Here is a 15220-nt window from a genome sequence, read left to right as displayed (position 1 = left end):
TCAGCGGTGTGTATTCGTGGTATCTTGCTTCTCTTGTCTTCCTCATTGTCAACCTTGACTTGTCGAAGCCCTGCGTGCTGGTTGTGTTCACGGTAATGGGTGAGGTCTTGCCGTCTCGGCTCGAGGGTTTTTCACCAGCAGGCCTTACGTAGGGATTCCTCTTGTAGGTGTTCCTCCTATCTGGGCTATAAGACCTATCCCTCTTGTTTTTCCAGCTGCTACGGCTTTCAGACTTTGACTCCTTCTTCAACTTAGCCAGGGATTCCTCGATCACTTTATGGGGTTCAGCCCTAGCAAAGAAGTCAGCTAGGGTTTCAGGCTCCCGCCCTTGCAACTCCTTCCAAAAGTCTGTTCCGGGCCTTACCCCCGCTATCAAGAAGTTCTTCAGGGTTTCCTTTGAAGTTGGCCTAACCCGGGGTACCTCTGCGTTGAAGCGCTTGAAATATTCTCTCAATGTCTCATGTTCCTTTTGCTTAATATTGGCCAGGGTGTTGGCAGGTGGGGCATAAGTGACGGAAGCCCTGAATTGTCCCACAAATAGTTCGCACATTTTCCTCCAAGAGCTGATGGAGTCAGCGGGAAGCCTCTTGAACCAGTGATGAGCGTCATCCCTGAGGGTTGCAGCCAACAAGCGACATTTTGTGAGGTCCGGAATCTGGTAGACCTCCATCTCAGTGTCAAACCGGCTAAGATACTCCACGGGATCCGTGGTTCCGTTAAATCGCAGGTCGCCGACCCCCCTGTAGATACGAGGTAGGGGTGACTCCCTAACCTTCTTAGTGAAGGGTGACTTTACGGTAAGCTCGGCTTTCGACTTCTTATCGGCTTTCACCTTCTTTAGGGCTTCCAGTAGTTCTTCCATCTTGCACTTATCATCCCCATCATTGAGTGCAACCTCATAGTCATCATCCAGGGGTTGATCTTTCTTCTTGCTCACTTCATTATCATTGTGCGACCCTGAGCTTTCCTCACCGTCATGAATGGAGATAACCTTTGACGGCCTTTGGTTTTTGTCCTTTGATCGAGCTTCAGACACGGGCTTTTCCAGTCGTTGACTGGGAGGAGCCCTATGCTGCGAGCCTTCAGGTCCATCCCCGTTAGGGGCCTTGCTGCCAAGCCTGTGCCGCAAGTCTTGCTCGGTCAGTTTCCTCCCAAGGCGGTCGAACACACTAGCGGCCTGTGAGTGCTCTCTATCATCCATTTCGGGGTTAGCTTCTTTCTCAGGGTTGCCGCCTTCTTTCCTGCCGTCTCCTGCACCGAAATCTAGCTTGGTGGGAGTCACCTTGCTAGCCTTTTTCGACCTTGCTGACTTTCTTTTCAAGGAGGCAATCCTCCTACTCATTCTCTTCATTTTTGCCTTCATCTCCTCGCGGGTCAGTTCTCCGCTTGGAAGATCACTTTCATCCTGCGTAGCGCCTTCCGGCGTCTTGGGGTTTTCAGTATTTTCGGGAATTTCTGACATCTCTCCTCTCTAAGATCAGTAATCCCCTCCTTCTAGCGCCAAAAAGTGTTGTGAGAGGAATTGGTACAACACCCCCAGAACCGTATAGCACAATTATAGGGATATCTATTACAACTACGAAAATCACGGATAGCTCTTAGGGGCTACCGTTAACATAAACTAAGAAAACAAATGAGAAACAAGTGTGTTTAAGGGCTGAGCTTGCAAAGAATCAAACAACGAGGCCGGAATTATGGAATTCCGTCCTGCAATTGCCCGGAAATATCTGTCACAAAGGTTACACGTGCCTCTCTTTAGAGTGTAGAACTCGTGAAAAATGATTCTCGTCCTTTTGCAAGGTGCCTACATACCCTATATTTATAGGGATCAAGCCCATGTAGTTCTTGATTTAGGACTCTGAAGAGATAAGCTCTTATCCCCTCGAGTTTAAGATAAAACAGCCTTCTTTCAGTAGTTATCCAGCGGTATCCCACTCCAAGTAGGTCACTTGAAGCCTTCATCTTGCACAATTATCCGAATATTCTTGAATTATCTTCCCCGATTGTAATTATCTCCATAATGCACGTATTTATCTCTTAATTCGTAGATAAATAATAGCTGATACACTCCCAATATGTCTCCACTTCGTCCTCCTAGAAACAAGGAAGAAGAGTCCTGTTTGAAGTCTGCCTGCCATTCTGCCCAGGCGGCGGAAGCCCTGCCAGCGGCATCCCCTAGCTGCGGCCCCATAACTGCAAGCCAGGACGCACTTAGCGGTAACCCCTAGCAGCGGTAACCCCTAAAGCGCCTTCAGGTGCAACCCCATTCTGATGGCAGCCTTCATTAAGTTTCCAATGTAAGTCCGTACACCTTCTTACACACCTTCAATGATCCACCCAGCCATGGTGAAGCCCATTATTCTTAACCAAACGACTCCAATAAGCCCAAGTGAAGCCCAAATAACATGATGGGCTATAAAATAAGCCCAGGGAGATTTTATGGCACAACACAAATATATGTGACTTTTTCAAAGAAGATCTCAAGGAAGGCAACATTTACCGTATTTCTAACTTTCATGTGAAAAAGTATAAGGGAGAAGAAAACAATAGAGCAATTCGAACTGAGAAACACATATACTTTGACAACTACACAAATCTGGTTTTAGATAAAAGAGATGCAAATATTTTCCCAAAGCATGCTTTTGATTTGTTTGATCTCGCTGATGCTTCAAAGTTTCTGACAGATCAACGCTTTCTCATAGGTAAACCGAACTAATAGCTCCATTTAGTTAGTTATAACAATAAGTGTTGAAGTGTTGATTGTAAACAATTTTTAGTTTACACAGATGTGGTTGGTGTCATAACAAACAAATACGTGGAACGTGTTTTCTCAAAAGATGACAATAGCAAATCACACATTCGATTTGTTATCACTGATGGAAGGTAACTATTCTACAACCTTTTTACACTCCAAATATTAGATTTAATGAAAAACACACCTGTTATATTGCAATTATTCCATTTACATTTCCATTAATAGTTGTGACATGAGGGTGACCTTCTTCAATGACCTTGCCGAGGAACTTGAGAAACAGTTAAAAAAAACCACTGAGGAACAAGTTGTGATTGTAATTGCATTTGCCAAAGTTCAGCAACATGAGGGTACTATACTCATTCATTGATCTGTACACTTGCCATCGTATTTATCAACAAATTGTAAAGCTTAATGTTAGGTCTGCCAATTTTTTTATATAGGATCAATCTGTTTGAAGAACTATCCGGCAACAAGGTTTTATCTAAACCCTGAGCACTATAGTGTCAACATTTTAAAGAAAAGGTTTACAATCACTAATTCAATACCACTCTTTCTTGACTATGAATTTAAAATATTAGGAATGACGCCAACTAATTCTTAATAGTTTGTTGCCTAGATTGGTCGCTTCTTCATCAAACAGAAAATGTGAGGTTGTCCAACAGGTTTTTGTCGAAGAAGTGATTGATGACAAAATCTACCAAATTTCTGAGATTAAAAAGTTCACTGCCGAATGCATTCAGGTTTTCATTTTCTGACAAAATACATTGTTCCAAGTACAACACATTATTTTTATATCTTATGTATTTAATTTACTAACCATTTGATGGCCAGAAAAAGTATAAATGCCAAGTCACTGTGAAGAAGGTCGAGGAGAAGACTAATTGGTATGATAATGTCTGTACCTCCTGTGCTGAAGAGGTGGACATTCTTGATGGAAGATATAAATGTCTGAATTGTAAAAGAAGTATCCCCTTTCCCGACAAGAGGTATTTATCCAGTTAAAATTCTCATATAATTTTCAAATCCGTGCTGTACAGTCTTTAAAAGTTAGAGGCTTATTCTTATAATGAACAGATTTCGATTGGCTACTGTCTGCAACGACTCAAGTGGTTGTATTGGGATTGTGTTTCCTGATGAAGAGATACAAAGAATCACCGGAAAGAATGTTTTTGACATTGAGAATGACGAATCTCAGGTAAGTAATAATCATTTACTATTTTTATGTATTGATTAGTGTACGCATGCACATTTCATATCCTAACTGGTTCTTTTGTCAAAATTTAACAACATCAAATACAGGTTGGCGATGCAATATCATTTCCTCCCGTGCTCAAGGAATTTGAAAAGAAAGAATTCATTGTTACCTTGATCATAGGTGAGAGCAATGTCGAGAGCAAAAGTAATGTTTACGTTGCTCATTCAATTGACGAGCCTCCTGAAATGCTCGGAGACCACGTTCCTGGTGAAGTAACCTCTCTGACCTCCAAGCAAGACTCTATGGCTGTGGTAAGTACTTACTATACATTTGGCAAAATTTAACTAATTACAAGCTGTATTGTCTATTTTATTTATAATGTCAAATACAAATTAAATTTTTCATCTCACTACAGGATTTGAATGAAACATTAAATCGTGCAACTGATAGTCCAGCAACTGAGAAGTCAACAAACAAGCAGAGGCCACGCAAGAGAACTGAACATGTGGCATTCAACACAGATGAAATTGTTACAATGACCAAGCGTAAAAACATCAAGAAAGACAGTGTAAGTCATGTTGAATAGTCATTCAGCTGTGTCATTATAATCTTGCCATTTTGTTTATTTCACTCCTGAGTATTTAATAGAGATACAAATTGTATTGCAGGATTAGAACCTCCATTTTATGGAATCAATGTTCAGCAGAGGAAAATATGCCAGCAGCTGTTATGGGCCTTTTGTTTGATACCTATTTCTATATTCGAATCATTTTGGCAGACATTATTTTCTGCTGAACAGAGTACTCCTATTAATTGTTCTGCTGAACTTCTTTTGACACAATGTTTAAGTGTAATGTCTTTCATACAGTGGACAAGCTCCAATTGAATGCGTTTCTGTGATTTGCCATTTCTCATAAGTATGTGCTGCTATTTTCGATTAATGAAAGTAGCAATATAACATTTAAGAATTCCATCTCTACAATAATTTCTATACACGATTTTGGGTACTGTTAACTACTGCACCTTAGACATCAATGAAATTTCAATCCTAATAGATTTGAATTTCTTATCTGCACCCAAGCTAACAAAACAGTACTATTAATTACAAGCAATTTTTTGTTATTTGTTGAACAAAGAGTGACTTCTTAAATAGACATAGTATCCAACTCATTAGCCAGACAACGCAAACACAAACCATCAAGATGGCTCCACCTAAGTACGATTCGTTCAAGGATTTGAGGAAGGGGAAATATGATTGGAAGGTTCAAGCAAGAGTAATGCATGTATGGAGAGGCTTCACTAAAGCGAAACAAGTTTTCAAAAGCTTCAACATTTTACTGGTGGATAGTAAAGTAAGTGTTACATTTCGAACTTATTTTTTTCGCAGCGCATTTGAAATATATATCTAACTTGAAAATACTTCCCTCTTTTCAAAGCGTGTACGCATTCATGCATTTGTTCCTGGATCTGAGGCTGATGAACTTGCTGAAATTCTAGAAGTTGGCAAAGCTTACTTGATAGAGAATTTCACAGTAAATGATTACACCTTGGATGACAAATTTCGATGTGTTTGGAAGGATATACAGATCGTTTTCGATAGTCAAACTAAAATCACACTGTTGGACGAAAAAGCTGTTAACATTGAAAATTATGTCTTTGATTTCTTTGATCTATCTGACCTTCCTTCACTATCAAAGCAGAACATGTATCTCACTGGTAAGATTTATGGTTCCTTCTACTTTTCAGTCTTTTTTCTGCTTCGACTTAACTTAATCTTTCTTGCAAATTAGATGTCATTGGAGTTATGGAGAAACCAAAACCTCTGGCCAAAATACGAAATAGACATGGTATATTGCAAGACCAAATCAAATTTAGAATCACTGATGGGAGGTGGGTGTTCACAGAAGGCACATATTCTATTTATACTACTTTAAGTTGCTATACCCAAACACAACTTCATAATGTTCTCATGTGCAGCAAATATGTGAAAGTAACTTTCTGGGATGAGTTTGCTGTAAGATTCTCGAAAGCACTGAAACCAAATTTGGAATGGCCGATTATCATTGTCATTGGGAGTGTTCGAGTACAAGAGTGGAAAGGTAATTATGAGTTCTAATGCACACATCTCCTCTACTAATATAAAGTACTACTCTGTCGATGCTTAATTTGGATTCCAATATTTTAACCTTAGACGAAATCGGAATAGCTAATGCGAGTGCAACAAACTTTTATCTCAACTGTAACCACCGGAAAGTGGCTGAGATCAGAAAGAGGTAACTTCTATCTGATAAACTAAATAAACACCAACAGCCAGTTAACAAGCATTAGCGATATTTGTATCCTATTCTTATAAAAAGCAAATTTTTGGCAGGTTGTCAAACAAATCATTTCCAGCCACCAACCTGGATTATGGAAGTAACCCAAGTACAAATACATTTAAAGTGCAAGCCATTAAAGATTTCAAAGAGGATAAGATTCAGGTTTGACGCTGTAGCTATTACAAGCTGATTTCACTTTCAACAGTTCTCAAATCTTTTTCTAATTTATGGGAAAAATTCATATGCAGAAGGAGGTTTTCTGTCAAGTCAAAATCAGGAAAATACAGAATGTTAGCAGGTGGTTTGTGAATGTTTGTACCTCATGCTACAAAGAAACAGAGTTTACGGACAACATCTACAACTGCAAATACTACGATAGGACAGGGTCATATCCAGATAAGAAGTAAATATGAGAATTGCTCTACAACTGCAAATACGTTTACAGTTGCATGTTATAACTGTATTGAACTAACAATGCAATACAACAGATTCCAAATTTGTATTTTCGCTTCGGACGAAACAGGTGCAATTGATATTCAGCTAGAAGATCGTGAAGTTCGCACACTAATTGGAAAAACTGTCTTCAGCATTATTGATGAGGTAAAACTCCACATCAATACATTGTACTGACATTTTAATTTCCATTCTAAATGATGACATTTAAATTAATTGGCATCACAGGGACACACCGATCAAACTATACCACTCCTGTTAAAGAATTTGGAGAACAAAGACTGCACAATCAAGCTACTCATAAGCAAAGAAAATATAACTGAGGGATACCCTATTTATAATGCAGAAGACATAATGGAAGGATTTAGTGTTCATGATGACAGTGAAGATGAAAGTATTCCACATCCAATCGAACAGATGCAAACTGAGGTATGTTTATGCTTACTAATTATCTTGATCTTATGTATCTGAATAAATTCTCATCTAGCATTACTTAAAACCTCTCTCTCCTAAACAGCCATCTTCATCAAGCTACCATCTGGACACTCTTTCTGGCATAAGCAACACACCGAACGAGACAAATTGAGGCACTCAGATGTTTCGACGAGAATCAAGTGTAACCTTTATTCCTAAGTTTAGTATGTTTCACCTAAAGACATTAAGACATCATGACTTTTTACTATTAGAAAGCATGCCAATTTGTGTCTAAATTTGTTATTAAGAATCATGTTCAACAATCACTGTAATATGTCTTGCCAGTGAATGCCTATTGTTTCCTATTTACAAATGCAGCAATGATAGATCATAACAACCTCATCATAATTTTATCAGTCATCAAATACTAAAACAAATAACTTCTGTTTGCCCATACATTAATTAAAGACTTGGTTAGGACACATTTTTGATGACACAATGTACTAATAATTTGTTTCATATCTGAATCAATAGTTAACCAAGCAAACAGATTATACTGCAGTCTCACATTTCTCCACTGCAAGTTTAAAATCTTTGTATGAATCCTTAGAACACTTGAATATGCATCTGTCACCAACTGAAAGCTCTAAATCATCACGTAACTGCAACCACCCTTTGTGAATTGTTGCACGTTTCCAGTCAGCTCTGTGTTTTATTTCAAGTCTCCAAGAACGATCACCCTCATACACATTAATGTAATCAGTTTTTCCCCACTGATTCCAATTCTTCCTGAATGCAGCTGGTATGTCCTATAGAAAATTATAAAAATAGCTGAGAATTAATGGGAACACATACCAAAACTGCAATCAGAATTCTAAGAAATTAGTTATAATTACCACTCCATGGCAATATTGTAGCATATGGAAAGGTTGAATTGTAATTTCAAAGCTGTCTGCCATGTATGCCTCATCAGATGTTTCTACTGAATCGACATACATAAAAACAAAATAAGATTAACCATACTAAATCGTTTTAGGTTTTTTCTATACTAACAGCTGCAAACCATATTCAAGCAGTTTTAATATAGCAGTTTTTTGTATACTTTTACCTTTTGATATAGGTGTCCCAGTGAATATAATCTCCACAAGTTTGTCATCAAAAACAGCTATATTAAAACGAAACTGTCCATCATATGTGAACAACAACATATGAAACGAGTTCAAATCAGCTACTCCCAACAGTTTGCACATATCAGCCAGCCCCATTAGCTTATTAGATTTCACTGAATATCGACCATCAAATGATTGACCACTACTTAATATGAAGGTAAAGAACTTTTCTATTTTCCCACCACAGAGCTCCACAAATTGCGGAGGTACATCCTGTCCAAAAAATTTTAATCAAACAATACAGTTACTGACAAATAATGAGACAAGTAGAAAATATTATGATACACCGAACATGATATTTTATTAACATCATAACATACTATATCATTGACAACACGCTGAAGGTTGTTAGTGAAGTGGACAAACTTCCAGCCATGATCACGGACCTTTGCTGAAATTTAAAGACAAACTCATTTTAATAGATTGATAGAATAGACCAAACCACACATGAAAAACAAGTGCTTACGAAGAAGAGCATTTCCAGTTTGGAAATGATGAAGAATCATAGGATATTCGATTTCACAACAATCAGCGCCTAAAATATACAGATTCAAATCAAACCGTCCATAATATTCAAATACTAATACTTCCCCTCCCTTGAACGCAAAATGCCTATAAAAAATGGACATCCCTTTCATTAGCCCTGTATTCTTATCATAATCAATTGGTAGATTATAACCCGTTCTGAGCTTCAACTCAAACTCTGGAGGGAGCTTATCTCCATACTTCAGCTTAAAATCAGAAGGTAGCATCTACAATAAAGCATAATAAGGATTTAATAAAACAGCACCATTAAACTACCATTGAAAATAAGATTCATGTTCTTTAATACAAATACTACCATCACATTCAAGCATATCTCCTTACGGCTGAGAACTTTGATAAATTTAGGCGCCACAAAGCCTGTTCGTTCCATTTTCACCTATTTGCCCTGTAAACAATGATAATCTGTTAGAAGAGATCTATACGAAACTATTTCTGAAAGATTATAGCATGCAACTTTCAACCTCTATTCCTATATATGAATTAAATAGACAGTAACCTAAAGAAAGGATGCTCTGCTTTTTGTATTCTTTACCTTGAGAACTCTGTATGGTAACTCACAATGTCAATTCTGACTCCCTAGCTCTGCAGGCCAGTAAATACTTGCTCCACAACTGAAACACTCTTTATTATTTGTGGTTAGTGGTTGTCTTAATGTCCAAAATTTTAAATATTTGCATTAATATGCATTACAGCTACAACTGATACAACACAGCCCAGCTTATCTTCTCCAAATGTTAAACAAACCCATTCGAAATGAATGATAATTTTAATATAATTTTTGTTCACTTAAATTATGTTTTGCTTAAATCGAGCACAATCAAACCACATTATGAATTACTTATATATTTCTAAGTTGAGCATTGCAAATTGTTTGATAAACAATGTTAAGGCCAAAAAGCTGAACTGAGGAATAGTTTAAAGCGACGAAATATAAGTGCAAGTTCAAAATCTAACAAGCCCAAACAGCAGCATTAGAAATGTCATAGGAAATAAAATGTGAAACAAATCGAAAATAACGCAACATCCAAACTTCTGACTGGAGTTTTTTAATAGTCAAATTACAGAAATTAGAATCAAGTGCTTGCGAAAATGCATTTTCCACCAAACGTCAGCTCTAAGTCAGCCCTCCGCCTTTTAAACTAGCACACTGAAACGGTCAACCGACATTACCGGACATTCAAAAACAAGTTGGTCCCCTGCATTCAAGCCCAAATCCTCTCGCAAATGCTGCCATCCACCTTCTATCGTTGAGCAGTAGTAGTTATTCCTCCGACAGATATGAAGCATCCAACATCCATTTCCCGAATAAACAAAAATTGTTTGGAATTTGTCCCACATTCTACAAAGATTTCTAAATTCATTTGAGATTTCCTGCGTTATATTATAAATGATTTAATGAAAAACATAAACATGAACACCAGAGTCCCACTAAATATAACACATTTACAGAACAATACGGGATAGTAAACAACTTACAATAAGATCACAGTCCGTGGACATATGTCGCTTTTCAACAGTGATTTTGAAGTGCAAACTAACTGGTTTCAATACTGAAGAATCATGTGAATCACCTTCTACAATGTGCAAAAAGATAATTGTTAAACTAACTGGTTTTTCTCACTAAACAAAAAAAATCTACAGTGGAACTATTTACCTGATGATAGTGGATGTCCAGGAAACACTATCTCACACAATTGTTCATCAAAAGCCGTAATCGACACGACTGAGTCAACTTCATAAGTAAACAACAACATATGCAATGCAGGCATAGCAGTTAGTCCTAAACTATCAGATAGGAATCCCAATCCTTTGAATTTGCGAGATGTGTGACAATATGAACAGGAAAACTTCTTGCCATTGCTGATAACATATGTCATTGGTTCAGAAAAAGAAAATGCACAGCATATCAAGAATGCATCTGGAGGTGCCTGTTAAAAGAACTTCAGTTATTATAAGCTTCTGACCTTATGCATTTTACTACAGTGTAGCACATTTTTACTTACAATTTCATCAAAAGTAGTTGTTCGCTCTAAATTGAACCAAACAAATCTCCAACCTCCATCACCCAGAGTGACTACATGTAATACAAATTTATTAACACCAGTTTGAAGTGGTAGCAAATCGTCAAACAAATTAAATTATTTACAAAAACATAACCTACCTATTCGAGAGGAACTTTGTTGCAAATAATGAACAATATCAGGGTAGCGGATCTCAGAACAATTAGTACCCAATATATAAACATTAATATTATATCTTCCAAAGTATTCAAACAACAGAATTTCACCCCCTTTGAGCTCGAACTGCTTAAAAAACCACATTAGGCCCTTCAAAATACCTTTACTCTTATCAAACTTAACCGGAATAATGTAACCATTCCGCAATTTCAAGTGCATATCCTCATGTAGTCGGTGAGCATATTTCGCACAGAAAGTATGAGGAAGACTCTGTCACAACAAGATTTGACCTACTTAAAACACTAATTTACAATAAGATTTCAACGACTTAAAACAGTACGCAGTTATTTGAGGAAAGGGATCAGATTATACCAATTCATCAGAGGAAGTGTCCATGTGGCTCATTTTCCAGCAAAATTTGTCAGCCACAAGTCCAGAGGATTCCATTTTTTCGGAAGAGTATAATCTGAAAAGATAAGAAAGTATTGAGATGAATGATTAATTAAAATCTAATAGTAAAGGAGCCCAATTGACTTATAGAGATGAGAGCACTTGGTAAAATAAGCTGAGTTCACAGATCGATCTTCAGGCTTCGAACTCCATATCGAACAAAGCGGCCTCTTGTGCGATGGAGATGTCTGAAAAAATTAGGTATTGTAGGTTATATAAAACACATACGCTGTATTATCCCAAACAGGAAAGGGGCATTTTCTTAAAAATAATTAAATTATAAATGTAATGACACATTTAAACTTATGGCATTAAACTTTTATAAAGTTTTATTACATGGAATCCTAAAAAGTAATTTGAAGATCCATTTATGTTTGTGAAAAAATATTTAAAAAGATTTTTGGCTTAAAGTGAGTATCGTATGGTATCCAAATTCAAGTCATCTACTTAAGGATACCTTGCAAATTTGATCAATTATTTATGTTTAGGTATTAAACATTTTTTGCAAATTATTTATGTTTAGGTATCAATTATTTTGCTTAAAGTGAGTATCGTATGGTATCCAAATCATTTGTTCTCAGAAATTTTTTCCAATACCTAAGCTGAAGAAAATATTGTTTCTCATAAATTACAAACCGCTATGTTGTTTCAATTGTTTTCGCAATATTCATCATCTTCAAATTACTTTTTTTTTCGTTTTCTTATTCAATTATTGTTTTTCGTTTTCTTTATCACAAAAGATTAAGGACAAAAATATCATTATTCTCTATTGTTTTATATAATTTGAAAAAAAATGGTATGCTCTTTTTTCGCATCTGTATGTTTCATTTTACGATGATCAATAAAACGTTTAGGATAAATGGATATATGTTTAATTTCAAAAAATATTCATATGACAATAAAAAAATTGTTTGGACTGACATATAAAATCTAAATTAATCATTAAATCAACATTTCACAATCAATATTTAACACTAACCATGCGTAGCGGGCAAAAATACTAGTAAGTAATATATTTGGATTCACCGTATACAGAGCGTGAGTATGTTTGATTTTTTGAATAAAATTGAAACCAGAATTGCATGTCTTTGATCTTAAAAATCGAAAATCTAATTATTATCATAATCTCGGTTTTGATTTCAAAAATCTTATTCAATTTCTATCTATTCGATTTCGGTTATAAAACCGCCTCATGAAAAAAGACTTACATGATTAAAAATATATACTAGTATATAATATTACGCAGGAAAAGCGTGAGTCTGTTCGATTTTCGAATAAAACCTTAATCGGAATCGCAAATCTCTACGATTTTAAAAATCAAAAATCTTTAATTATAATCGTAATATCAAATTCGATTTTGAGAATCTTAACTCGATTTTTATCTAATTGTTATAAAACCGCCTCATGAAAAAGGAGTTACATAATTGAAAATATATGGTAAATAATTTCTTCTTTATATGAAAAAAACCTATAATTAGTTCCTGATATTAGAGTATGTAACAACAATTCTGGCATCAATGTAATGCAAACTACTTAGCCAAAAGAATGTAATTGATACTGAATGAAAGCAATAACACCTATTTCACCGGATCAAAGTCGCACTTAGTTCGAGTTTAAAAGCCATTGGATCATATCGGAGAAGATCAAATGTGAAGCACTAGAAGGCTCATATATTTGTTTAATGACTGTGTTATATACGGCTCCCCTGGTATCTCTCATTTCTTTTAGTCTCTTTTTGACTTATTCGAAATACATTTTGAAGTGCATATAAAATATAATTTCATAACTTTTTCTTGAAATTTTTCTTTTTGCTATAAAAATTTAGATAGTAAATATTTATTCAGAAAAAATTCAAAATAGTTTATCAAATTATGTTTTACGAGAGCAATATAATACATGTTGAGATTTTATTCTCTAATATAAACAATTGAAGAGGACGGAGGGACAGCGTGATCGGGATGAAAGCTGAGCTGATGAATGCTTTAAACAAACAAAAATGAGATTGAAAGTCAAACCTCACAGTTCAATGATGAGAAAATCACCTTCAAGGATTAATTTCGGAAGAACTAGTGCCAACTGCGAAGATCCTATTGTTATGCCTAAAATTCAACATGAACTTCACTGATGGGCTAGGCCCATATATAAGATGAAGATATGGACTTACGTACTAAAGATTGGGCTCGACAATATGTAGGCGCGCCCACATATCTGACTACGTCCAGAAGAACCTCTAGTAAGGGCGCGCTTTAGGTGGAAAACTATTTTGGGCTGACATATTCAAGATTGGGCTGGATCACATGACAGGCCGCGCCCACTTGCCATGACGCGTCCACATGCCAGGCCGCGCCCACTTGCCAGGCCGCGACCACATGCCAGGCCGCTCCCACATGTCTGGTTGCGCCCACATCCCAGGCCGCGGCCACATATCAGGTTGTGCCCACATGTCTGGCTGCGTCCACATTTCAGGCCGTGGCCACATTTCATGCCGCATCCACATGATGTCAGGCCGCGCCCACATGCCAAGCCGTGGCCACATGTCAGGCCGCGTCCACATTTCATGCTGCGTCCACATGATGTCAGGCCGCGCCCACATGCCAGGCCGTGGCCACATGCTAGGCCGCGTCCGCATATCAAGCCGTGTCCACAAATCTGACAGCAACCACATATCTGACCGCACCCAGAAGGACCTCCATGTGGGCGCGTCCTGATTGGAGGGAGAAGACACATCTCAGCTTTTTAAGGAAATGATTTATATGAAGACCGACTTCATGGGCCAGGCCCACAAAAGAAGACCTGGTTGGGCCAGAAGAATCAAGATCAACCCGATTTAGAAGTGACCCTGTAGAAAGATAGGGCGCGCCCTATCTTTGGGCGCGCCATCTTGTCGAAGACAGTTCAGTTAGCAATGGTTCAGAAGGACAGAAGGAGATGCTTTTGTTTAGGAGGACGCCCTTAAGCATAAGTAAATCAAACTGTTGAATTGTAGAAGGCCCTACCTTGTAGTCTGAGAAGTTGTCCTCCTTGGGAGGTGGAGGTAGAATAGAAGACGCGCCCTGAAAGGCTCTATCTCTGTAGTCTGGTGGGTTGTCCCTGTCGGGGAGTGGAGTAGTGTCCATGCATTTGGGGTAAGCCTTGGGTGCTCGATAGTCTACAAGGCTCAAGGCTATGCCTCATCGTATTGGGCCCTTTTCGGGAGGAAGATTCTAGAAGGGGAGGCCCAGCCCGCATGGGTCTCTTGGGAGAAAGAACTACGTGTCGGCTTGATCCCCTATAAATAGGGGTACGTAGGCAGATTGTAGGCATCGATCATTCTTGAGAGCTATTCCAGTTAGCAATCTTGAACCCTTTGCTTACAATTGCAGCCGCATCCAAAACAAACAACCAACCACTTCCTACATTCTCGCCAACAAGAATCTTGATCCACGCCGTGAACCTCATCTTTGTTAACCTACCAGTTTTCTACGTTAACAAATTGGCGCTAGAAGGAGGGGCTAGTTCAAGATTTTCCATCAAGGAGAAAGATGTCGAACCACGGCGAGAGAACGCCCGGCGGGAACCAGAACCCCGATCTTAGATCCAGAGGAGACAACGTTGGAAAGACAAGCAACACCGGACGGACGGACGACATCACGTTCGGGGACACCCCCCAAGAACAGGCAATTGTGATAACAGATAGAGACAACGTCAGTCTACGACGGCCGATCGCCTGGTCGCCGCCAATCATGGTGAGTAACGATGAATTA

At 37.8% G+C, this 15220-nt stretch overlaps 3 protein-coding genes across 3 annotated transcripts; 2 read left to right on the top strand and 1 right to left on the bottom strand.

Annotated features, from left to right (window-relative positions):
- The first annotated feature begins 2271 nt into the window (after positions 1 to 2271).
- LOC135147244 (uncharacterized) lies at positions 2272 to 4965 on the top strand. The gene is made up of 11 exons (XM_064080130.1): positions 2272 to 2297; positions 2431 to 2702; positions 2787 to 2883; positions 2981 to 3102; positions 3196 to 3277; positions 3372 to 3495; positions 3587 to 3741; positions 3830 to 3950; positions 4055 to 4261; positions 4366 to 4518; positions 4619 to 4965. Exons 1-11 carry the CDS (start codon positions 2272 to 2274, stop codon positions 4622 to 4624), a joined length of 1365 nt encoding a protein of 454 aa, XP_063936200.1. The 3' UTR covers positions 4625 to 4965.
- Positions 4966 to 5152: 187 nt separating this feature from the next.
- LOC108226060 (uncharacterized) lies at positions 5153 to 7519 on the top strand. The gene is made up of 10 exons (XM_017401014.1): positions 5153 to 5302; positions 5387 to 5666; positions 5741 to 5840; positions 5928 to 6049; positions 6142 to 6223; positions 6322 to 6430; positions 6517 to 6671; positions 6757 to 6868; positions 6950 to 7150; positions 7514 to 7519. Exons 1-10 carry the CDS (start codon positions 5153 to 5155, stop codon positions 7517 to 7519), a joined length of 1317 nt encoding a protein of 438 aa, XP_017256503.1.
- A 2264-nt stretch (positions 7520 to 9783) lies between these two features.
- Positions 9784 to 11696, bottom strand: LOC108225758 (uncharacterized). Its single transcript, XM_064080415.1, has 7 exons — positions 11580 to 11696; positions 11400 to 11493; positions 11012 to 11297; positions 10854 to 10924; positions 10505 to 10778; positions 10327 to 10424; positions 9784 to 10221 (listed from the first exon to the last, which is right to left on the bottom strand). The coding sequence occupies exons 2-7, from the start codon at positions 11472 to 11474 to the stop codon at positions 9985 to 9987; spliced, it is 1041 nt and encodes a 346-aa protein (XP_063936485.1). The 5' UTR covers positions 11475 to 11493; positions 11580 to 11696; the 3' UTR covers positions 9784 to 9984.
- Between the last annotated feature and the right edge of the window lie 3524 nt (positions 11697 to 15220).

This window comes from Daucus carota, chromosome 6 (genome assembly GCF_001625215.2).
Source record: "Daucus carota subsp. sativus chromosome 6, DH1 v3.0, whole genome shotgun sequence".
Taxonomy (NCBI): Eukaryota; Viridiplantae; Streptophyta; class Magnoliopsida; order Apiales; family Apiaceae; genus Daucus; species Daucus carota.
The sequence above is the reverse complement of the archived record's forward strand: the minus strand, read 5'-3'. Positions and strand labels throughout refer to the sequence as shown.